Raw genomic sequence first — 26,610 nt, 5'->3', positions numbered from 1 at the left:
CTACCCTATGAGGAAAGACTAAAGAGGTTAGGACTTTTCAGCATGGAGAAGAGTCGGCTGAGGAGGGATATGATAGAGATGTTTAAAATAATGAAAGGTCTAGAATGCTTAGATATGAATAAGTTATTTACTCTTTCGGATAATAAAAAGACTAGGGGGCACTCCATGAAGTTAGCATGTGGAACATTTAAAACTAATTGGAGAAAGTTCTTTTTTATTCAACGCACAATTAAACTCTATAATTTGTTGCCAGAGGATGTGGTTAGTGCAGTTAGTATAGCTGTGTTTAAAAAAGGATTGGACAAGTTCTTGGAGGAGAAGTCCATTACCTGCTATTAATTAAGTTGACGGTAACATGGAATAGACTTAGTTTTTGGGTACTTGCCAGGTTCTTATGACCTGGATTGGCCACTGTTTGAAACAGGATGCTGGGCTTGATGGACCCTTGGTCTGACCCAGTATGGCATGTTCTTATGCTTTGTTCTTATTCAGACAACAACCAACAAGGACTGAATTGCACAGTCTGGGTAAACAAATAAGCATGGGATTAGCTTGCTTATTGCTTCGGTTACTACCCCGAACTAATTAAGCCTGTAACTTTACTTGGAAAGCATATCCAGCGCAGCTCACTGCTTCAATGGCAGGAGGAATGAAGAAATAGGATTTATATCCAGCCAACATCTAACAAGGCATTGATCTGAGCAGTATGAGTATACAAACATCAGGATAACTTGCTCGATATGATGGTTACTACCCTCAAACATTAAGCCTTATACTTCACTTTGATACAGCTCCAACACTGCTCTGCACCAATGGTGGGGGTGGAAGGAAATTAGAATCAAAAAGCTACCAATAAGGGCCCTGAACTCAGAGTATGAGAAAAGAAGTGTGAAAGCTTGCTGGGCAGACTAGATGAGCCTATTGGTCTACCATCATTTCTGTTTCTATGATGATATATATCACAGTCTCAAGCATAGATTCTTTCAGAGAAATTTGCAGCGAGAGGATACTCCTGCTCAGTTATTCGGGAAGCATATAAGAGGGCTCTATATGCGAACAGAAACTTGTTAGTAAAAGCAGAGAAATCATTACCTTCAAGAATTATCTGTTCCATCCCTTATTCGACCAATACTTCTACTATTAAAGCAATTGTGTTGAAGTATTGGCATATGTTATCCCCGTTACCTAATTTTCTGTAACCCACGATTTTTGCCATTAAAAAAACATCATAATTTACGGGCATATTTCAGTCAACGCAGGAATGTGGTAAATAGGATGGATACACAGAAAGGGCAGGTGGCATGTGGTAACTGCTCAGTGTGCCCACACGTCTTAAATATAAATATGTTGTTGTTCCAGTTTAAAATGGCCATATAAATTATCAGGATTGTACACATGTAATACAGAAGGCGTGATATATGCCATCATGTGTCCATGTGATCTATATAGGACAAACAATACATGCCATTAAATACAGGATTACTGAACACAGAAGTCGCATTATATCTAGGAAGGAAAATACTCCTTTAGTTGACCATTGGATTGAACATCATCATTTTTTGTGGTGCAGAAGATGGAATTAAAAAATGGTGGGGATTTGTCCCTAGCACTGAGATGCTTAAAACAGAGGTTCATTTTCGCATGGAAAACTATGTCGCCGTCAGGTCTTAATGGACCAATTGAAATGTCGGACTTTTTGTGAATAAGTTAGGGTTATTAATATGAGACCATCGGATTCTGATTCTTTAACAAGTGAGCGGGTGGATAATGTTTGCAATGTGTTCGGGAGCCCTTTAAATTATGACTGCGATATGTATCATTATGTATCAGACTGGAACAGCTGGAAGTATGTAAATGTTAGACAGTGTATGATTAAACTGGGGGATGATAGGGTATTGTCTGGTGGATTAATGGTGTACTATTTAGGTAATTTATGTAGTTTTTCGAGAATTTTGGTTGATTAATTTAAAAATTTTAGATATTTTGACGGTTCAGAATATTAAGGGTACAAATTGGAGAAATTACTTACCTGATAATTTTGTTTTCCTTAGTGTAGACAGATGGACTCAGGATCAATGGGTATAGTGTACTCCTGATAGCTGATAGGAGATGGAGTCAGATTTCAAAGCTGACATCAGCCTACATATACCCGTGCAGGAAGATCAGCTCTTCAGTATTCTCCTCGAAAAGCAATTGTGGATGTATGTGTGCTTTTTTTTTTTTATTTATTTATCATTATTTCAGTTTAATACAAAGAAACTTTGCATAGAATTACAAGAGATACATGATATTGTTCTTAAACATTAGTTATATCAGCAGGAAATAATAATAAAGAACAAAAAATAACAAAAATCAAACACTCCCTTTCTTACGTAGGAAACTTGACAGGAAAAGAAAGAAAAAGGAGAACATTAGAACTATTTAATAATCAAAGGCTGGTTTACAAATCAGGTATAATTATAGGATCCTACTCCGAAGGGTGCAGGCTTAATGTGCCCGAGCCTCTAGGAAGGCCTGAAGTTGTTCCGGGCTGAAGAATATATAGGTATTCCCTGACAGTTTTACAATGCACTTACAGGGGTACCGCAAAACATAGGTTCCCCCTAGTGCTAAAACTTCAGGGCGTAAAGCAATAAATTTCTTCCTTCGCAGTTGCGTTGGTTTTGCCAAATCTGGAAAGATACGAAGCTGGCCACCCAAAAATAATACATTCAGATTTTTAAAATAATTCTTCATAATTAATCCAACATCATTTTCTGAATAGAAAGTTACAAATAAAGCAGACCTCTCTATTATTTCCACTGTAGATGATTCTAAGAAATTGGACAGATTTTCCATATCTATCCCTAAACCAGGTAATATTGGAGTGCTTCTTTGTTTTAAGAAGAATATTTTTTTCACAGACGGAACATTTTCAGGAGATATTTTTAGGATCTCTATAACAAACTTTTTAAAAGTCTGAAAAGGCAACTCTCCCATAACATTTGGGGTATGTGTGCTTTAATAACTTGATTAACTTGGTTAACTTGAATAACTAGGACTAGGTCAACTGATTTCCAACTGGAGACCGCCAGTGCACTCAACCGAATAACGCCGACACCCTGCAATTATGGGTGCCTAGAACTAGGAGTAATACCTGGCTTACCTGTGTTTGTCTTGTTCTCGGGGTTTGTCACCCGAGGTTCCCTGATTCTGGGGCAGCCATGGGCGGGATGCTGAGTCCATCTGTCTACACTAAGGAAAACGAAATTATCATGTAAGTAATTTCTCCATTTCCTAGCGTGTAGCCAGATGGACTCGGGACCAATGGGATGTACAAAATCTACTCCTGAGCAGGGCGGGAGGCTGCCCGTTGCCCACTTAGTACTGCCCTTGCAAAGGTTATGTCCTCCCGGGCCTGGACATCCAGGCGGTAGAAACTGGAGGTGTGTATGGAGGACCATGTCGCCGCCCGACAGATCTCGGTGGGTGACAGCATCTTGGTTTCCGCCTAGGACACTGCCTGGGCCCTTGTTGAATGGGCTTTGACTTGCAGAGGTGGGGGCTTCCCTACCTCTACGTAGGCCGCCTTGATTACTTCTTTGATCCAGCGGGCTATGGTTGCCCGCGAGGCTGCTTCCCCCTGTTTCTTCCCGCTGTGAAGGACGAATAGGTGGTCCGTCTTTCGCACAGATTCCGATCTTTCCAGGTATCGGACTAGGAGTCTGCCAACGTTAAAATGGCGAAGAAAGTACGAGTTCTCCGAGTCTTTATGTTCATCTGGAGATGGTAGCGAGATGGTTTGGTTTAGATGAAAGTGAGAAACCACTTTCGGTAGCAAGGAGGGTAGTGCGTAGCTGTATGGCTCCTGGCGTGAACCTGAGGAATGGTTCCTGACAGGATAGCGCTTGAAGCTCAGAGATGCGACGGGCTGAACATATTGCCACTAGGAATGCAGGCTTCAAGGTCAAGAGCCGTAGTGACAGGCCGTGTGTTAGTCTGAAGGAAGTTCCCGCTAGGAAGTCTACTACTAGTTTGAGATTCCATAAGGGCACAGGCCACTTTAACAGTGGTCGGATTTGTTTGACCACTCTCAGGAAGCGGGAAACATCTGGATGGCTTGCTAGACTGATACCGTCCACTTTGGCTCTGAAGCAGGCCAGCGCGGCCACTTGAAACTTGAGGGAGTTGAGAGACAACCCCTTCTTCAAGCCATCCTGTAGAAATTCCAGGATCATGGGAATTTTGACTGTCCGTGGAAGGTTCTCACGGTCCTCACACACCAGGCTTCGAATACTCCCCATATTCGTATGTAAGCTAGTGATGTGGAAAACTTGCATGCTCGAAGCAAGGTGTCAATCACTGCCTTAGAGTATCCACTTTTCTTCAGGCAAGTCCTCTCAAGGGCCAGACCGTAAGAGAGAATCGAGTCGGGTCTTCGTGGAGGATCGGTCCTTGCCGGAGAAAGCCCCTGTGTGGAGGTAGGCACAGAGGGTTCCCTGCAAGAAGTCTTCACATTTCTGTGTACCATGGCCTTCTTGGCCAGTCCAGGGCCACTAGAAGTACTAGACCCCTGTGGTGTTCTATCTTGCGGATGATCCTGCCCAGTAGTGGCCAAGGGGGAAAAGCGTATAGCAGATCTTCCTGTGGCCAGGTCTGGACGAGGGCGTCAATTCCCTGGGATTGCGGTTCTTGTCTGCAGCTGAAGAACTTGGGAACTTGGGTGTTGGATGGGGTTGCCAGTAGATCCATGGCTGGGGTTCCCCAGCGGTTTACTATCAACTGGAAGGATTGGCGGACAGCATCCATTCCCCTGGGTCTAGGCTCTCTCTGCTGAGGTAGTCCGCAGAAATGTTGTCTTTGCCCGCGATGTGGGAGGCTGAGATCCCTTGCAGGTTTGTTTCTGCCCACGCCATTAGGGGGTCTATCTCCAGGGACACCTGTTGGCTTCTGGTTCCTCCCTGGCGATTGATGTAGGCAACTGTTGTAGCGTTGTCCAACATGACTCTGACAGACTCGCCCCGGAGTCTGAGGATGAATCGTAGGCAGGCAAGTCTGACTGCTTGGGCTTCCAGTCGGTTTATGTTCCATCCTGCCTCTTCCTTGTCCCATTGTCTCTGGGCCGTCAGTTCCTGACAATGGTCTCCCCACCCTCACAGGCTTGCATCCGTGGTGAGCAAGATCCAGTTTTACTCCCTTGCTCAGATGGTCTTCCTGTAGCCACCACTGGAGCTGAGTCCGAACCTCTGCTGGTAGCTAGAGGTGAATGGAGTAGTTCTGAGATGTCAGTTTCCATCGTGACAGTAGGCAACATTGTAGTTGGCGCATGTGGGCCCTTGCCCATGGAACGACTTCCAGAGTTGATGTCATGAGACCGAGGGACTTGGAGGTAGTCCCATACCTTGGGGCGAGCATAATTCAACGATTTTTGCAGCTGACCCATCAGTTTCCTTCTCCTTGGAGGGGGAAGGACAACCTTGTCTTGCTTAGTGTCGAACCGGACTCCCAGACTGGGAGGGCTGCAGGCAGCTCTTGGCTGTGTTGACAACCCACCTGAGATTCTGCAGCAGATTCTTGACTCTGGTGGTCACCTGGTGACTTTCCTCTGGAGATTTTGCCCTGATTAGCCAATCGTCCAGTTAAGGATGTACGAGGATTCCTTCTTTCCTCAGTGTTGCCGCCACTACCACCATGATTTTGGTGAAGGTCCGAGGGGCGGTGGCTAGTCCAAAGGATAACGCCCGGAACTGGTAATGATGGTCCAATATCGCAAAGCGTAGGAAGCGCTGATGGTCTTGATGGACCGGTATGTGGAGATAGGCTTCGGATAGATCCAGTGAAGTCAGGAATTCTCCAGGCTGGACTGCCCTTATGACAGAACGTAGGGTTTCCATGCAGAAGTGTGGTACCCTTAGGTAATGATTGATGGACTTGAGGTCCAGGATGGGCCGGAACGTTCCTTCCTTCTTGGGAAGGATAAAATAGATGGAATACTGACCAGCATTTTGTTGGTGTGTGGGCACTGTAGTTATTGCCTTTAGTCAGAGTAGTTTTGTCAGTGTGTTTTGTCAGTGTGGTTTCCACTGCTGTCCTCTTGGAGAAGGCGTGGCACGGTGATCTCAAAAATTTGTCTGTGGGGATGCTGTGGAAGTCCAGATAGTATCCCTCTCGAATGATGGATAGAACCCACTTGTCCGACGTTAACTCGACCCATCTTTGGTAGAAGAGGGTAAGTCTGCCCCCTATGACTTCTTCCTGTGGATGGGTCTGTTGATTCTCATTGTGGGGTGCGGCCAGGGCCTGTACCTGAGCCTGCTCGCCTCTTGTTGTGTCTGTTCCAAAAAGACTGAGCCCTGTCTGCGGGGCGAGGTGCTTAGTAGTGTGTGTTCTTGTACGGTCTAAAGCACTGAGCTCCTCTGCCCTTGGTTCTTCGGGGGAAGAGCGCTGGTTTCTTTTGTTCTTGTCCTCAGGTAGGCGAGGTACTGGAGATTCGCCTCATTTGTTGGCTAGCTTCTCCAATTCGCTTCTGAACAAGAGAGATCCTTTAAAGGGCATCCTCGTGAGGTTCGCTTTGGATGTCTTGTCGGCTGACCAGTTTCAGAGCCATAGATATCTTCTGGCTGCCACTGCCGAGGCGACGTTCCTGGCAGAGGTGCGCACTAGGTCTGAGGTCGCATCCGTGAGGAACGATACCGCAGGTTCCATTGTGTTAACAGGTGTGGTTGCATCTCTGGAGAAGAGCAAGCAAGAACGTGCCACCACGGCACAGCAGGAAGCGTTTTGAAGAGTCATTGCTGCTACATCAAAGGACTGTTTAAGGATGGATTTCAGTCGTCTGTCCTGGGCATCCTTTAGTGCTGCTCCTCCCTCGACGAGGATGGTCGTGCGCTTGGAGGTTGGCAGACCATGGCATCCACCTTTGGGAACTGCAGGAGGTCCTTAGCTGCGGGTTCCAAGGGATATAGGGCTTCTAGGGCCCGTCCTCCTTTGAAGCTGGCCTCTGGGGCATTCCAATGTTGCAAGTGATTCTCTGTATCACTTGCAACATTGGAAAATAGCATGATGCCTGATGGAGGGAGACCAAGATGGGGTTTTATCTTTGGTTTTGCTGTGGTGTTAGTGCCTGGAATGTCCAGCGTCTTCAGGGTCTGGGACATGAGAGCTGAAAACTCGTCTTTAGAGAAGAATCGCAGCATGGTTCGGTATGGTTCCATCCCTGGGGGGATTTCTCCTTCCTCCAGGGAGTCAGCTTTGTCCTCTGAGGTGTCTGTATCCCCGGTAGGGAGGCTCTTGATTAGGAAGGGCACGTCTCGAAAGGCCCAAGAGGTGCTTGGAACGTCTTGCATTTCTGGTGGCGAATGGGACTGGGTCGCAGTCGGTACTGAGTGTGCTTGGACAAAGGTTTGTAGCCCTTTCAAGAATTCCACCCAGGAAAAGCTCCCTGGGCCATGTTGATTCCAGGGGGAGTTATAGTGGAGGACCCAGAGGTAGGAGCCGAGTTGGAGATACAGAGATCCAAGGTACTATCATTAGTGGATCCGAATCCCTCTACTGGCTGTGAGGGACCTTGCTTTGGTTCCCCCCTGAGGCTCTTTGCAATGCTGGCATAGGGAGGCCACTTCTGGTTGTGCAGCTCTCAGGTGGCAGGCTGGGCAGAGGGCTTGTCCCTTGGCCTTCTTGGCAGGCGGTGCCATGGTTTGTGCTCGAGGTGAGCTTCAATACTTGTCTGTGCACGTAGGAATGCGCGCCGGGAGGATTGGTTGAGAGCTCCGGATGTGCCGAAGATGTGCGTGCAGAATGCCTAAAGATTTGCACGCAGACCACTACTTGTGCGCCTGGCTGAGATGTGCACCGCTGTGCGCACGGCAATATTTGTGCGCTCGGGCCGTTCATGCGGGCCGCTATGCGCCCGGCCCTGTTATACGCGTCGCTGTGTGCACTGCATAGATGTGTGCGCCGATGTATGCACAAGTCGGTTGTGCGCACGGCTCAGTTCAGCGGGTAATTCGGTCAAGGGTGGGAAATGGCGTCGACGACCACACGGACAAGATGGCGACCCCCTGGAGGGTCTCAACGTGTGTGGACCCTCGCACCGGATCGGGGTCTGGCCCAGACAGGGCTGTTCAACTCGATGTAATAGACACCAGAAGGGACGATCTGTGCGGCTAATCGAGCCTCGGAGACCGGAAACTTTAAGAGAGGTTTCTACCTTACCTGGTCTCGGCGTTTCCCGGTCTCGTTCTGGGCGGTCTCCGGCTGCAGGGGGAGAGAGACTTACCTTCACCGCCGTGCTCGATTCTGCACCCACTGCCTCTCAGCCACCATGGGGGCAAAGCCCACGCTGGGAACCAGCTACCGGACTGAGGCTTGCCTCTGAGGGATTTTGGAAATCACCTCAGGAATTCTCGACTGCACCGCAGGAGAGCAGGGCTCGTCTTGTAGAGGTAAGTTGTCTTTCTTCTTTGGTTTAAAATTTCTAACACTATTCTGGTGTGTGTAGTGTCCCTATCTGCTTAGGAGACTGAGAAATACTGAAGAGCTAAGCTTCCTGCACGGGTATATGTAGGCTGACGTCAGCTTTGGAATCTGACTCTGTCTCCCATCTGCCATCAGGAGTACACTATACCCATTGGTCCTGAGTCCATTTGGCTACACACTAGGAAATGGGTAATTGAATTTCTTGTATTAGTTGATTGTTAAAGTGGTAGGCAATTGCAAAAGGGGTACTCTATATAAATTAACCCGTACTGGGAAGGTTCACTGAGAAGACGTATGTGTATGTTGTTCCGCTTCCGGTAGGTAGGTAAGCTGGGTTGCAGTATTGGTTTGGCGGTGTGGGAGAAAAGGTTTGGTTTAAGCATTGGGTTTAAACAGTTGTTGAAATAATTAATTTTGATTTGATATTTTTTTTATAGTGAATCCATATGATATTTCCAAGATAGCCGATGTGAACATAACTGGTGGTTGAGTATGTATAGACACAACTAGATAGTTGGAATCGGGCAATGGATACGGTCTAGGAAAGAGATTGGAAGGTTAGTATAAATATAGTATATAAATGAAGTTGTTTTGAATTATTTGTAGTGGTGAATGTAGGTTATTAGCGAAATGTGATTTATTTATATTGTAGTGGCATTGGGTTAGATACGTCCCTGAAGAAGCCTGTATGATAACGGGTGAAACAAGGAATTCTTTGTCGGATGACTGGACATGAGAACAGCGTTGGAATATATTATAGAAAAGGGATGCATGTTTAAAAGTATCTTGTCGGGTTACATCATAAGAGTCTTTATTTGATCGAAATATATGGTTTGAATACATGAGGAATACACCATAGAGGCATAGAATTCTGTTTAAATGCATATATGAAAAATTGGAAGCAGAAGAACAGTATATATAAATTGGACTTATACAGACTTTTCTAAGAATTATACCTATATGTCACATTGTTATATTTTAATGGTGTGTATGGAATTAATGTATTGGATTTAGGAATATTAAATAGAAAAATATTAAATTCTAGTGTTTTCTCATTGTTAGCACAGGTTATTGATATTCAGAGAAAATATAAACGATACCTTCAGTGTTATTATTACTGTCTTGGCTATCAGCAGCAGCAGTAGAAATGTGTACATGGGAGCTGCATTCCAGCTGAGCAAAAAAGCATCTTGAGTGGATCTGAGATCAGTGGAAAGAACGGAACAAAATCTTTCTACTTTTTTGTTTTCCTCTAACACAAAAAGGTCGATTGACGTATGATCCCAAAGACTGAATAGTCTTTCAGCTATTGCAGGGACCATTCCTTTGGACAAAATACCCTAAGGCAGTCCACTAATGTGATGACTCCTAGGAGATAGGTTACTTGAAAAACCGCTTGGCGACTGATTGCCCATTCTCATATCCTTATTGCCTCTTGGCAGACTGTCCATGTCTCTGTGCCTCCTTGTTTATTGAGACAGAACAAGGCTAATTGTTTGAATGAGAATGTTCTTTCCATCAAGAAGATTTGAGAAAATCGTTAAGGCATGACTGATTGCTCACAGCTCTAGAAGGTTGATATGAAACTGCCTTTCTGCTAAAGACCAAGTCCCTTGGGTTCAGAAGGGACCCTTGTGAGCTCCCCATCCCTTGGTGAAAGCATCTGTCACTGTCACCTCATGAGGAAGTAGACAGAGCAGTACCCACTCTTGAAGAATGTAAGGGTCTAGATATCAAAAAGATATTGCATTATTTCCTGCATGATATTCACCAAGTTGTCATGGGCTGTGTTAAGAGATCTCATCAGGAGTCGAGACCCCATTGCAAAAATCACATGTGGAGATGGGTTAGGGATACCACATGAACTGCTGCTGCCATGTGGTCCAGAACAACTAATACTTCTTGGCTGTTGTATGATTCATATTCAGCAAATTAATAAGTATGAACCCAAAGGTGTTTGCTCGATCTGTTGAAAGAAATGCTCCCTCACGTAAGTGTTTATACAAGCCCCAGTGAATTTGATTTTTTGAGACAGGATAAGGGTCGACTTTTCGAAATTGACTAGGAATCCTAATGATTGTAGGAAGTGAATTTCCTTCTGTAGGGAGGTCAGCATTCTTCCTGGGAAGTTGGTCTCTAATCAGTCATCCAAATAAGCAAAGAGACAGAGGCCTTGATGACAGAGATATGCTGACTGTAATTACAGCTGGACATTTGGTAAAAACCCTCAGTGTGCCACTGGCAATCCAAAACAAAAGCACCCATTTCTGGTAGTGAGAGGATTACACTACAAAATATAGATAAGTGCCAGTGGGAGGAGTAAATGGGTATTTGAACAAGGCGTCTTTCAGAAGGTCACACATCCGTATTTCTGCCTGGATGAAGGGTAGAAGTGTGGGAAGGGAGTTCAACTTGAACTCATGAAGTAATTCTTGTTCAGACTTCTTAAACAAGGATAGGTCTCAAATCCTCAAGTTACATGGGGATCAAAAAATAGCAGTAGAACCCCTGTCCATATTGATTGGGCAGGACAGGATCTATCTTCTGCTATGTAAGGAGCAATTCTACATCCAGGCCAAGCTATGCCAAGATGGATCTAGTCTCAAGGCTGAGTAAGGAAGCATGGGAAGGTGGGAGAAACACAAGTTGTAATCAAATTCCACAATTTGGAGAAGCCAAAAACCTTTGGTGATCTTGCACTACTCCTCCAAGTAGAAGAAAAGTCTACCTCCTACCAGAGATAATGAATGCTGGATTTGGAGATCAGTCAAAAGTTTGGTCCAGGTTTGGGCAGGACCTATTGTGCCACTTTTGGTTGATGCCATTCGCATTTGTCAGCTCTGAACCCAAAGTTGCTGTTGCTGTGGAAGCAGAAACGGAATTCAGTACTGCTAAAATAGCTGGAAGGGATATGTCTGAAATTATGACTAGCGTAATAGGGTCACCTTGAAGTCTACTGTTCCAAGCTAGTTCAGAGAATTGGACTGTCACTTGTTTCTCCTTGATTTGTCTCTGAAAAGATGATCTCCCAGGCAGCGGATGTCCACTAACTTATCATGGACATTGTTGGGCAAGCTGATGGCTCTTAACCAAGCCATTCAGTGTGCTGAGATAGCAACTCAAGAGGCATAAGCCATAGTATCAAATGCCTCAGAAACAGATCAAATAAGATGCTGTAAACACTCTTCTGCATCCAGGAGCAGCTACTGGCATGCCGAGCCACTGCCCACTGGAGGAAGGCACGGCTTCAATTTTTTAATACAATCATATAAGTATTGCACCATATAGAACTGGTGAGCTTTGAAATTACTTTTCACTAAAACTGTCCAGGATCCTGGGGTCTTTCCTTGGTGGAGTGTTTGAGAATATTCTTGCTTTTTTAGCACCAACTCCACCACAAATGATTGATGAGGCAACTGCACCACTCCAACACCAGATTGTCTTCTGGATTCTAATTTAGTCCAATTTCCTGGTCACTGGGGCACAGGAAATTAGATTCTCCCACCATGATTTTGTAATAGATAGAGAACATATAAGCTTGGTTGTATATGTTAGTTTTTCAGAAGTACCCTGAGCGTACTTCTCATGTAATATTGCACTGAATAAAAATAGATATTTACACTGTTTTAATTTGTTAGATTTTTTTTATACCGGTGTTTGGAAGAACCATCACATCAGTTTACAGCAATTACAACCATAAAATCACAATAAATACAGGAATAATAAAAGATCAGTTAAATAAAATTCAGACATAAAACTCAGTATTTTAACTTTACAATCTTAAAAAACACTGAACAAAATAAAATAAATCTACAAAACCACATTAAAAGACGTAAGAATCCAGTTTGTTATAGCATGTCGGGCGTTTGTAGCATGTGTGGAAAAGATGATGCTAAATTCGGTTAGCCTATTGCTCCTTAAAAGCTTGATTAAATAGCCATGTTTTTAAGCATTTTCCTAAACTCTGTAAGTTTAGTTTCTAGTCTTAATTCTGCCGGGAGTGTGTTCCATATCTTGGGCCCTGCAAGTGATATTGCTCTATCTCTTACGGAAGTTAATCTGGCTGAAGACAGTAATGGTATGGCTAATAACCCTTTATTTGCCGATCTTAAGTTTCGTTGTGGTGTATGAAGCCATATAGATGCATTTAGCCATTCAACCTGGTCTCTGTGGATCGCTTTATGTAAAATACATAAAGTCTTGGACCCATTTTTCAATGGGTAACCAATGTAGTGATATGATCTTGCTTATGTGCGCCAATTAGTAGCTTTGCTGCAGAGATTTGTAAGATTTGTAGGGGTCAAATTGTGGATTGAGGTAAACCAAGAAGTAAGGCATTACAGTAAGCAGTTGCAGTAAAAATTAGAGCTTGTAGTATAGTTCTAAAATCATTCGGATTTAGTAGCGGTTTTAATCTTCTTAACATTAATAGTTTGAAATAGCCTTCTTTAGTTTTTGTTGCAATGTGGTTTTAATGACTTGTCTTTTTATTTTTGGGGTAGCACAGGGAAAATGTTTTTAAATTCCACAGAATCTGCTACACATGGCAAGGGTTTGAACCACTTTATGGAAGGTCTGATGGGGGTAAATCTGACATTCTGAAAAGGAGAGGATAAAGAATGCCCTTGTCTTTAGCTGCCAGATAAAGAAAATCTTTACCAAATCTACTGCTTTATCTAAGATCTGACGTGTCCTCTGGCCAGGCAGTGGAAGGTGAAACACCCTCTTCAGAGACCAGAAGTAAGCCCTCTTCTATATCATCTGGACTTTGTAAAATTTGTCCTGGAGGCTAGTTAGAAATTAATAGTATTATGCAGCAAAAGGGAAACCTTGTTGAAGTAACTTTGCATGGGGACTCTGTCCTAGAAATTGAAGGAGGTAAGCAAAAAAAAAAAAAAGCACAGTTGCCTACCTGTAACAGGTGTTCTCCTAGGACAGCAGGATGTTAGTCCTTACATGTGGGTGACATCATCCAATGGAGCCAGGCATGGAAAACTTTTGTCAAAGTTTCTAGAAGCTTTGACTAGCACACTGAGCATGCCTTGTGCATGTTGAGCGCCCTGAGGTCGAGAATAGGGTGCAAGCCTCCATTTCTCTTCAGTATGAGGAAATATGTCGAATAGAACCTTCAGCCTTGTTGAGGGCAAGGAACGAGCTCTACCGCACCTGCTGTGAGAAGGGTGGAGAGTTCTGTCTGAAGAATGACCTGCTGGGTGGATGAACCCCATGATGGACATGGGGGAGAGTTCTCTGGGAGTCGTCTGAAATTGAGTCGGGATATACCTGGCAAACTATGGTAAGGACCCATTGGTCTGAGGTGATGGACCCCAGAGGTGGGCAAAGTCGATAAGCCAGCCTCCTACTGGGGGATCCAGTGCTGGGGGTACGTTTTGCTGATTTGTGCTCCCTCACCGCCAGTCAAAAGCCCATGGCCAGGGCTTGCTGGGTCACTGGCTGAGGCCTGGGTGCCTGCTGCTGACAGGAGCAGGCCCTGGAGCTAGTATGCTGTGTGGGGATATTTCCTTTGCCTGTAAAAGGGCTTCCTGGAGCTGGGCTGATTTCCTGACAGAGGAAGGAGCTTCTGAAGCCCTAGCGGAGAGCTGCTGAAGTGTCTAGTGGTGGTGGTCTTTCATTTGAGTCACTGCATCCTGGACCTTATCCCCAAAGAGGTTGCCACCTGTTCAGGGGTATGTTGGCCAGCTTTTCCTGCACCTCCGGGCAGAGGTCAGAAGCCTGGAGCCTGGTCATCCTGTGGGCGCTGATGCCCATGGCGTCTACTCAGGCCACGGTCTCAAACATGTCATAGGTGGATTGTACCTCATGTTTGCCAGCCTCTAATCCTTGCAGGACAGTTGCTGAGAATGACTCCTGCTGTGGCAAGCTCTCCGCACAGTCCTGAACCCATTTCCAGAGGTTCCGGTTGTAGTGGATCATATACAATTGGTAGGCAGCAATACGGGTGATGAGCAAAGCGCCCTGAAAAACCTTTTTGCCCAGACTTTCCAGATCCCTATGTTCTCTCCCAGAAGGGGCAGAGGCATGAGTGCAAGAGCATTTAGCCTTTTTGAGGGCAGACTCTACAACCACTGACTGGAAGGGCAGATGCAGCCTTTCAAATCCCAAGGCCTGCTGTTCCAGATAGGTGGCATCCTCCTTCCTATTGACAGGAGAGATGGAGATCAGGTATTCCCACATAAGGTCCTTAAAGATGTCATGGATGGGAACCACCATGATCTCCTTGGGAACATTGACAAATTGGAGAACCTCCATTATCTTATGCCATTTATCTTCCTTTGTAATAAGTTGGAAGGGGATAGCCTCGGCCATGGCCCTGATGAACCCTGCAAAGGAGAGATCCGCTTGGGGGGGATTTCCTCCAGCAGGGAAGGCTCGGAGAGAGGGTCATCTGAAAATTCGGAGGAAGACTCGGAGGAATCTTACCCCCACGGGTCATAAGGGCCTTCTTCCTCACTTAGGCCATTGCGAGGTTGTCTTGGGCAAGGCTCCTAAGGCTTTGGAGGCAGCAAGGGCCCTGCGGGAATAGATGGTTCCCTCGGCAACGGGGGAACCGAGGGTAATGGGAGGCCAGAGGGCCTGGGCAAAGGTTAAGGAAACCAAGGCCTCAGGAACGTGGCACCGGCTGCATCTTCCTCCTCGGAGGATCCAATGATAGGGGGATCTCTCCCGAGGGAGGCATCAGTGGTGTTTGAAGAACCAAAGGACCCTCAAGCACTGGTTGTGTAGGGAAGGACATCCAGATGCTCGAATAGAGGTGCTAGAATAGATGGAGAAAGGATCAACTGTGTGTTCTCCATACTTCTTTGAACATCTGGTTCACTTGGCTTGATAATTCTTCCTAGTAGAGAATTTCCTAGAAGATACCAGGACATCTTAAATTGGTCGTGGTAAGTTTAGGTATGTTAGCGCTGCCCTGTCAAGCTCCACACTGTGTGGCAGAGAAGGGAGCATATAAGTTTGAGAAGAGGCCTGCTCTATAGCCATTGGATTCGGGCTGGCCGGTGGGTGAGAGAAGTGCACCTCCACAGTTGAGATTGTCCCGGAATTCTGAAGGTGAGGCCAGCACTGTCTGTTCTTTCATTTGTAATGATGAGGTAAGCTTGTCAAGGTGGTACAAGCTCCTTCTTCGTATGCACGTTACTTTCTGGTGGGTCATCTATGAACCAGACCTTTTTTCCTTGCTTGTGAAGAGTAATTCTCTGACCTCTTCTGTTTTTGTTCAATAACATCATCTTCGCGATGCCCCACCAAATCAACTTTCGAGGGGGCATTCTCGGTTTTGGAGGGTGCAAACATTGTTGTAAAACCTTCCTTGTCTTCTTGATGACACTGCTGAGCATCCTGAGATCTGAGCGCAGGGCCAGCCCAAGGAGCGGGGGAGGCCAGGAGACAAAGTCCCCACGAGAGCGCCACTAGCCCCCGAGGTGCAGGTACCAGACAGAGTCCAAGGTCTGAAGTACTCTAATAGCATAGCCACAGGAACACGAGCTAGAAGAGACGTACAGAACTTGTTGCCAAGTCAGCTAAATGAGGGCGAAGGTGGAGCTTAAGTACCTTGATCCGATGACATCATCAAGCAGGGACGCCCACGAGGTTCCTGAAGAGGCTTCAAAGGAGGGCCCGGAGACATGCGCGCACCTAGGAAGGCCTGGACAGAACGTAGCTGGCGGTGGCATCCTGGCCGCCACGAGGAATGCAGCGTTAGAGATTGGCCTGTACCGCGAGCAGACCCATGGAGGGCTGGAGAACGGTGCAGGATGTAAGCGTGCGGGCATAACAGCAAGATTCCAACTTGTTTCCATGATGACGCAGCCTTAAATAAGCAGCAGCAATGAGTAGTCTCCTATGCAACGTCTGTGTGAATGAGCGAATCGTATCACTAAAACTGTTGAGTTTAAAGCTTGTGGATTTAATTTCATATACTTTATGAAATGTCACGCCAATGCCGAAATAGCCATGACATTTTGTTACATCTGTGGTGAGTTTACTCTGAAAGCACAGAAAAAGAGTATGCACTCATTAAGAAGGCATACGAGTTATACATTGGTTGCAAAATTGGTGACCAGGACAGAGCATGCGCTCCTCATATATGTTGTGCATCTCGCGCCAGTAGTCTGCGAGCTTGGCTGAAAGGTGTGCGACCATCCATGCCATTTGCCATCCCAATGATATGGAGGGAACAAAAAGTTGGTTCCAGGGCAGAAGAATGTTGAGTACGACCCATTGGTGGATCCAAGTAAGATATTTCTTCCACTGTTGCACATCAAACTTGGGCTGATGAAAACTTCATTAAGGCAATGAACAAGCAAAGTAAAGCCTTTGATTATTTGCGGCAAATGTTTCCACGCATAAGTGACACCAAGATAAAAGAAGGTGTATTCGTTGGCCCACAAATCCGAGTTGTGATGAAGGACAGCCATTTTGATGGTCTTCTGTTGTGTTGACAGCCTTCAAGAATGTCGTTTGTAACTTTCTAGGCAACTCTAAGGCAGCAGACTATGTCGGACAGGTTTAAAATCTGTTTCAGGCATACAAATTGATGAAGTGCAACATGTCATTGAACACACATTTTCTTCATTCCCACTTGGAGTTCTTCCCAGAACCTTGGCGCTGTAAGTGACGAACATGGTGAAAGGTTTCATTCAAGACATTGTCAAAATGGAGAAATAGTATCAAGGCAAGTGGAAACCCTCCATGCTGGGTGACTATTGTTGGACTCTCATCTGCGAAGCGTCGGACAATGATTACAAATGAAAATCTGCGATAAAACATTTTTAGTTTTGTTTTCTGTTGCCATCATTGCCATTATAGCTTATGCCGCTACTGACACGTAACAATGCTTAATGTATATCGCACTTTTCTGGCAAACAGTACGTGATACAGACAAATGCATATTTGTGTTCAGCTTGCTAAAATCTACTTGTTTCACCAAAGGTTGTGGAGGAAACAAAATGTTCTGAGAAATGTGTTTACCAGTGTAATCAGTATAGCACATGAGATATCGCCCAGCCTCGACATCCCAAAAACAAGTGTAGCATTGAAACACCAATTCATGTTCACTGACCATCCCTGAGCTCATTATAAATTGCTTTTTCCAACTCAGAGCAATACACACGTTCATAGACATCCTTACAACACAATACAGCCACTGCATCTCATTTGGCTCACCACACATCCACAGAAATATTCTTACAAACCCCAATCATACAACACCCCAAAAACAAAAAAACCCATTCAGCTTCTAAGCACCACAACTTCATATATTAATTCTTCCTTTTTATCTGAATGAAGATGCGCCCACTGGGTCCATGACATTTTGTTGATTGATTTCTCTCATCTGCACGAAGTCTAAAACAAAATATAAAACTGGAGACTTGGATATTCTAGGAACAGTTGAGGCCAGTTATCCACCCATAAACATCAGCTTAGCAATGTTTTCGAGAAAGGCAGGACATGACAAGAGAGTAAGAAAACAGAGAAAGAAAGAAAAAAAATACTAAACAAAGACAAACCGTCATATGCAGTCAAGACTGAATACACAAATATTACATTTTTATTTTATTTTTTTTTAACAATGTACAACAGTAGCTGAAATGGCGCAGCCAGATAAAACCTTCATTATTGGCTCTATTTAAAAAAAAAAAAAAAAGTCTCCCATAGAAGGCTAAAGCAAAATACTCAGTACAAATTTGTGTATCGAGCAGCGACTGCTACCCAATTGTTATAAAGAATAAAAGTCACATATCCAAAATTTCTACTGTGTCACATTTGCCATATGGGAAAAGGAAAAAATACTTAGAAAAAAAAAACACACCATCAGTGCTGCCAGTTCAGGAAAAAAAAAAAGAAAAACTAAGTGGGAATCATGACCACTAAAAAAACCCCCACAAGCATAAAATCTCCAAAAAAGGGGTAGAGTCAAAAGCACAGTTCCTACACTAATCACTATGAGGCTTAGTAAGTAGAGGTAAATCTCTACCAGGAAAAAAGATGAAAAATGTTAGAAAAAAAATCAAACATCCTCAGCGGAGCGAGACATGCAACAGAAAAAATTGTAAATTATCTCTTCAACAAACCAATATATATTAATAAGGAAATCAATATGAACCCAAATTCAATTTGAGAAAGCTGAAATCAAGATATAGACACTTTACCATCTGGACTATATCTGAGAAAGCAAAAAAATCACTCCCATGGCACATGGGAGCTTCTTCAGATGTCATGCTGTAAGCTCTTCCATAAATTTAGTCGTTTGTTTGATTATCAACGCAGTAAGAATTTTGCCATCATGAAAGATCTTGAGTTTGGCTGGATAATGCAGTGCAAACTTGTTACCTTTACAAAAGAACTCAGAACAGATCCAGGAAAATGCCCTCCTGCTCTCCAAGACTAACGAATTAGTCATTGAAGAGAAACAGCTGCGCATCTTCATAATGGAGAGGTCTGGTACCTTGAAATTACTTATATGCAGTAAGCAATCTAAAGGGGGTCAATCTTCAAATCATGATGGGCCATTATCACGCGAATTGAAAATGTAAATTAGGGAAAGGGGAGGAGTTTGGATGGGGTTTAGGAAAATTTGAGTCCTGTAGTGGTGGGGGTGATAATGAATCATACATTATTGCCCGATTTAGCACCGGAAATAGCTACAGCTATTTCATTGGCACTATGGGGGCGATAGTGTGTAACGCGGATGTAACCATGGCAGGCAAAAAAGCACTGCTGTGATGTGGCTGCCTGCTCACTATTACCCCGCCCCTTTGTTTTCACAGCTCATCATTCCACTATATTTATAGTTATATTTATAGCAGAATGATGAATCCAGAGTTAAGCTTGTTCGCAAAATTCAAAATCTTCGCCACCACTGGTTTTGGTCTATTTTTATTTTGACCCAGCCATCCCACATTTATTTATTTATTGGTTTTTATATACCGCTGTTTATCAAGATATCACGTCGGTGTACAGAGAACATATTAACATACGCCTTAGCGTTATAAATAGAACGCCTTAGCTTTATACATAGAATGTGATTCCGTTTCCAGGGATAGGCTGAGAGTTTCTGGGAGCCACACTTGAGGTAAATGTATTAAGTCAGAATCTTTAACCGATTCTGAAATACCTATAATATAACGATTGTTGCAACAATTCATATTCTCTTGGTCTTCTAATCATTCCTGGAGTAACGTTTTCTTTCTTTTTGGCTGACAACTCAGCCTCTATGAGGTCTGTCGCCATTTCTTGATAATATTCTGTTCTCCAATCCATCTACTCGGTTTGAATGTGTTTCCATCCCATCTTTCAAGACATCGATAGATGCCTATAATTTATTTACTTTATCTTCCAGTGCAGCAGATCCATTCTTTGATATCTCTTGTATTAGTTCAGATTTTAGTTCTTAGATCACCTTCTCAAATTATGTTGCCATCTTGATTTCTCCAGCTTTCCTGTTTTCTCTGGCTGCCAGTCATCACATTTATAATAACAAAGAAATGTTCATCAAGCGTCTCAGTGTTGATGAAACACAGAAGGCTCACAAAAAATAAGAAAAGGATAGGCCTGGCTGGAGCTCCTCTGCAGTGTGACCTCTCAGCTGCATGGCATCACTGGAAGTCACCCAGATGGTTTTAACCATATATTTGTCTTCCCTTTCTGGAGACATGCTCTTCATTAACCACTCGTCCAAAATGAGAAACATATACACCCCAATTCTGCAAAAGATATGTAGCTCCCATGGCTAGACAGTTGATAAAATCCCACGATGCTGACATTAGGCCAAATATGAACTAACAGAAAATACAGAAAAAAATGAACTTTATGCTGAAGGAGAAAAATCCATGCATTGGGAACTACATATGAAAACAGACTGAGGAAGACCCACGTGATAATGTTGCAGGACATCCCACAGTGCTTCAATAAAGTGCGCCATCTTGGCCTGCCATAAATGGTTAAAGATCATCATCTTGCTGGTTGTCTGAGAATATATTTGACTAATAGTTTTAATTATGATGAAGTGACAACAAAAAATGCTATCAATACCATAGCGGAACTGAAATACTGTTCACACCAATTACCCACACTTGTTTACAAGTATTCAAGGGACATTTAACATACTCTAAGAGAACTTTGGTTCTCTAAACAGATTCTTTTATTTGACCCTTCACTAGCTGCAGCAAGGGTAACCTGTACAAAGCTTCATGCATTCAAAGTTGCTTCACACCCAACTTATCCAACAAACTTACGCAAGGAAACCTGCTACTCTTCCTTTTGAAAAAGAATCAAAATCTGGCTATTTAGCCAAGCCTTCTCCTGATCTCCACATTTCCTCCCATCTTGCTGCTAGGTATCCTCCCCTTAACTATGAAAACAGCATTCTACCTTTATGTGCAGTGTTTTACTTATGACTAGTATTCTCTCTATATTATGAAAGTGTATTGCTACTTATACAGTTTTGCATTGTTCTAGTCTGAGTTTTGTGTAATGTACTACAATTCACTTTTTTTTTTAATCCATCTTGTGCCTTTCTTAGGAAAAGGAATATCAAATGGAAACAGAATAAAAAGACACAAGCATTTAAGGTAAACATCTTTTATATGAAGGTAAACCAAACTTTTCAAACATGTTTTATATGAAGGTAAACCAAACTTTTCAAACATTTACATCAAACAATACAAACCATATATATATACATTCTTCTAAAGTATGTCCTCTATATTCTTCACTGGAGAATTGGAAGTTGGGCGAACACAAGTGGGTCACCTTTTATTTGCGTGTAAACAAGAACAGCTTCTTCATTCAGGAGATTTCTAATGCTGTACATATTGCCTAGATGAAAAAATTGGGGACATTTTAATAATATTGCACAGATTTAACAATGACAAGAAAAGCCAAATAAGCCAAGCAAAAAAAAAAAAAAGCACACACAGATCAAAATATACAAGCAGTTCAGCAACAGTGGTAATGTAGATATATAAAGTGCTACAGGAATTTAGATACATCAATGTGAGTGTTTTTGGCATATATGATTTCTAGGAGTTACATACATGTTTATATATTTTAAGCTGAGAATCACATACACTATATAACAAAATACTTTTTTCGTAAGAAATATTTACATACATGCTGTATTGATATATTTAGTTTTGAGATTGTTCTTTTATAGCACAAAATTCAACTACTAAATTAAGAATTACATATTGCAATCCTTAAAAGAAAATGGCAATAGTCAAATTTTTTTATCAAAGGAGCATCTTTTTCCCATGTACTCATACTATAAATGGGGAAACTACCTTAGGCAGCAACATTTCAAAACAATAGCATATTTAGCATCTATGGTAAACTAAAACAAGTTAACCTAGACATTTCAAACATACTTCATCTTGCATAGCACTTTGACTTTTATAGAATATTTCATACCCCACAAATTGCTTTAAGGAGCCCTAGATTTGTCTTGCTTTTTCTTAGTTGGATTGGCTCACAGCTATTATTAAATTACATTTGCAAACTGAAATATCACTAATTTTACTTAAAAAGAAATGGCAAATTATATTTATGTGATCCAATGCATTTGGGACATTACAAGGTATTTATCATTGTTAAACAAAGGAGTCAATAAACCAATTTTATGTCAGAAAAATTTCCAGAAGAACAATATTTGACAAACTTGGCAAATCATTACATCGCAAATTTTTCTGACATGATTTAGAAATCCTGCATATCCAAGCAAAAAGAAGATAAACATTACATAATACATTATCAGCTTCATTATCTCTTTTTCAAGACATCCCTGATGTTACCATCTCGAGCTGGACAGAAGCAGCGACTTAATGTATTCCAACTGATGTATCAACTCATACTAACGGCAAGTGTAAAAAAAATAAATAAATGAAACACCACAACACCGCCTGCCCTTGCCCACACTTCAATAAGGTCACTTATTTCAACATGTTCCAATGCACTTGTGCGGCCCAACTCCATAGGACTCAATGGGGAAAAATAGAAATCTTTCATTCCTGTAGAAGAAAAAATACTTCCATAATCAAAAGTAAAAAAAAACAAAAAAAAAAAAACGAACAGATGTTGGGGAAGCCACAAAAGGGTGCAACCTAAAAAATGAAAATAAACTCTCCTCTGCTTCCTAACCAGCTGTCTGAACATCTAAGAGGAAAAATACATCTGCTTTTAAATGCTCTCCACTTCATTCCTCCAAAAACAAGATGCTCTCACTTTTAGACATTCACTACATCGAACAATCTAACGTAAGAGTCGGGGACAATGGCCCGCCCCGGCTGACAGCAGGTTGGTGGCAGCACATGGAACTCATCCTGCTTGCGCTAGAAGAGGATGGGCTCCACGTGCCGCAAGTAGTGGGAGCACTGGGCGGTCACCTAGAGCGCTATAGGTCTGGAGCCGGAAGTGGTAGGTCTGCACAGGCGGGAAGAAGGAAAGGTCATGCAGTCACAGCCCGAAGCAGAAGAAACAGCAACAGCACTACCCCCCATCACAGATAAAGGAAGTAGAGCCGAATCCGCCTCAAGAAAAATTAAGAGTCCCCATCTGTCGCAGGGGCTGAAGGAGGAAACTGCTGCTGTGCTTCTGATGGGAAGCGGTGTAGGAAGTAAGATAGAGTATGTTTGTGTCTATGTATGTGTTAGAGTGTGTGTGTATGGGAGTGAGGGTGCATGTTTGTGGGTGAGACAGGGCGCTGTGTGCAGGGGTGTGTATGTAAGAGAAAGAGAAATGGAGGGAGCCTGCATGCAGGGGTGTGAGAAAGTGTGCAAGAGAGAGAACCTGTGTGAGGGAAAGGGGAACCGGAGATCACTGGGCGGGGGGGAGAAGGGACGGAAAAGTGAGGTGAGGAGGAGGGACAGAGAAGTGAATGGAGGGGGGGGGGGGGGTAGGAGGGACAGAGAAGTGAATTGGGGGGAGGGTGCCAAAGGAAGCATCCACTCCGGGATGCCAAATACTTTAGATACGCCACTGGTCGGGGAACAGAACAATGATCAGTGTTCAACAGATCATGACCTGAAACAAACAATCAGCAAAGTCATCTACAATTTACACAATTGCAACACACACAGCATTTTGCGCACACAAAAGATAGTTAAGGATGCCAAATCCAATCAAGGAAACTAGACATCTACCTTTTAGGATGCAGATGAAATACTGATTCAATCTGATTGTTCCAAGATGCTGCCGCAGCGGCTAAAGTTGCAATCTTCTTTTGCAGATTTACCTTGGGAAGCTTGCTGGGCAGACTAGATGGACCATTTTGGTCTTTTTCTGCCATCATTACTATGTTACTACACCATAGCCTCCATGCTTTTTCTCCAGTCAAGGCAGGTGTTGACAGATATATGTTATGAAACTTACAGCACACCACAAGGTAAAATGTAAACATCCCTCTTCCTTTCCTTTAGTCCTGCCAGACCAGTGCAGATGAGTGACTTATGTCCTTCTGCCAGCAAGAAAGATAGAGAAAAAAAAGCTCCAAGCTTTACTTCCTTTATAGAGGTCTGATGCGACTTTTAGTACACCATGCCAAAGCTAAAACAGCCAAAGGCAATTTTTTGGTTTCCAAGTCATTACCACAACCAAATCTGTGCAGCCAAAAAATATTTCACTCCATGTTAATTAACCCAGGAATAAAATCATTTTTATACCAAGGTTGTGATTATTTCAACTACATTCAGAGACAACATACACACTATTAACTATCTGAACTTGTAAGACTGAGAGCCTTTGATCGCTACTGGCTTCTTTGGGTGGGTTCTGAACTGATTTAGCAGGACTAAAGGGAAGTTTAAATTTTCTCCTTCCTTATCATCCATGCCAGATCAGTCTAGATTAGTGAGGCATATGCAAGTTCTATCCAAACTGGGAGAGACAGAGGAAACAATAGCTCTCAGCAATTCTGTGTCTAAAACATTGCCTCTCTTGGGTTGCAAACCCATGCTGAGATGCTAAGAGTGATGCAATGGAGACAAGAGTCCTGCCCTGCCATTATCCTCTGAAAACAGATTCTGATTATGATCAGCACTCTTGCTCCCTCATCAAGAAAGCTTGCCAGGAGAGAAGCTCCAACATGCTTGTGAGCTCAGCTGCAGAAACAACTGTAGAGAGATCTGGAGCTGCACAGGTTCTGCCTAGACCTGCACTCTTTTGAAGAAGTGGGCCGAAGTGCTCATCTTAATTCTTCCTGAAATCAATGCCTTAGAAACCACTATGCTTTAACAGAACACATCAACAGACCTAAGATATCCAAAATTCAAAAGTAACTAACATGTAAAAGATGACCAGCAAGAGACCTGAGAATGGCTGTCACTGCCTTGGCCTAAATCGCCCAACTGTCAAATAAGAAAAGCCCAATTCTTATGGAACTGACTGGGTGCAGAAATACCCTTTTATTTAAAATTACCAATGACCACTAAGGAAACTGACTTCAATACAACTTGAAGATGCTACATTAGGAGGCTCGAGAGGAAAAGAGATTAGACCTCTTCAATCCTAAACTCAGGTTAGAAGCTAAGCTCTCCCATAGCAGATGACTTGAGTATTCAACTCCCCAGATAAAAGTACCCCATTCGGGAAAGTAGAAAGAGGGCTTTGGCATGGAGTTCCTTGTAGCAAGCCAGAGCCAGTGTCTGCCTTCTGCAACAGTTATGTCTTCATCTCAATCTCCTCTGGCAGATGGACAAGATTGAAAGAATGGATCCCTGAAGGGAAATATTCTCATCCATAAAATTGATCTTGCAGAGGTTCTAAACAAGTCTTTCACGCCAACAAAAGCTATAATCCCAATATCAAGTATCCTCACTGTGTAGCATGCATGATTCAACAGCCAAGGTTGCAAAACAGAATGGAAGAGATATTCTAGAGAAGAATCTTCTGACTGAAGGGAAAAAGTGAAGTAGCACCCCTGCTCTCACCATTCAGAATGTAGTCCAGGGCATGTCTGGGCTCACAGTGGAACACAAGCAGGAGATTGGATGCAAGTCATGGCTCTCTACCAGGATATCCAAACACCCTGGGCTCCTGCTTTCCTTTCTCAGCCAAAAAACGTGTTCATCTTCCACTCATGGAAGCACCCAACCTAACCTCCAGAAGGGAATAGGCTGCTTCTGCCAGTCCTTGCATTTGTCTCAAAAGTGTTGGCACAAAATATTCATATATACAATGACTGTGTCCCCATGTTGCCAATCTGACTCACTCACCAGTGTACCAGAGGGCTACTAGATTCTCTCAGCTTGTTTACATTAGCTAATGGTGTTATATTGACTGTTGCCATCCAGGCAGCCTTCCCCTGAGCAAGAAGCCAGAATTTCTGGAGCAGTAGATGGCTGATTTTCACTCTCAGCTAAGCTCTTGACTTGTTGGTTCTTCACTAAGATTCCTGTCCCCACTTCAGCTGTCCCGGGGTCATGGCTACCACAAGGGGAGAGCCTGGTAGAGATTCAGGATGACATATCTGAGAAATAACTGATAGTACACCTGAAAGAGATATAGGAGAAATCATGTGGGGAACTGCTTAAGAGATATGCCATACTGCATGGCCCTTTCTGTGAGAACTGAAATAAATAGTACTATCTGAAATGGCTCCAACCAGGACGGGTATTTAGGGGGGAGGAGGGGCCTTCCCATAAGCACTATTACTCAGCTTCTGAGCTTTGGTCTATAAACTTCCAGCACTACCCCAAAAATCAGTTCTCTTTTACAGAGGATAACTGTACAAAAAGGCTGATATTATAATGGCTGACGCACTGTGGGGGAGCTCCCAGGAAGTACAAGGTAAACACTGTACCCCATCCTGAACTATATGGGGGATCCAAATGAATGCACTCCTAGCATCACTTATCTCCACCATGTGAGACTCACCAGCCCTGAATCTGTCCAGGAGCTCCAGATTACTATGAAGGGATACTGAAAACTTCTCCCCATTTGCACACTGTTACCTGCAGGGAAGTTCACCATGGCCTTTAAGGGATGCTGTACCCAATGCAGGAGGGCTTGTATCACAAAGACATTGCACAGGGCTGCCTGGGGAAAGAGACTATAGATAAAAGAAAGATTGTGTAAGCCAGAATGTGTAATGTACATTCATTAGGGATATCCTAAAAAGCCAAGCTGTTAGTGGCCCTC

The 26,610-nt window shown here is 43.4% G+C and overlaps 1 protein-coding gene across 4 annotated transcripts in view; it reads right to left on the bottom strand.

Moving 5' to 3' along the window:
- Nucleotides 1-26,610, bottom strand: part of CENPC (centromere protein C) — a 526,811-nt gene that overhangs the window by 38,288 nt on the left and 461,913 nt on the right. For 3 of the 4 annotated variants that reach the window (XM_029600831.1, XM_029600842.1, XM_029600850.1), the window contains one exon: nt 21,051-21,297. In XM_029600831.1, the coding sequence (XP_029456691.1) occupies nt 21,191-21,297 (107 nt within the window). In that variant the 3' untranslated portion in view covers nt 21,051-21,190. Of the gene's footprint in view, nt 1-21,050; nt 21,298-26,610 lie in introns of those variants that run through there. The other variant, XR_003856588.1, reaches the window with a different exon arrangement.

The sequence above is a fragment of the Rhinatrema bivittatum genome, chromosome 1 (assembly GCF_901001135.1).
Source record: "Rhinatrema bivittatum chromosome 1, aRhiBiv1.1, whole genome shotgun sequence".
Taxonomy (NCBI): Eukaryota; Metazoa; Chordata; class Amphibia; order Gymnophiona; family Rhinatrematidae; genus Rhinatrema; species Rhinatrema bivittatum.
This window is presented reverse-complemented; position numbering and strand designations above follow the sequence as displayed.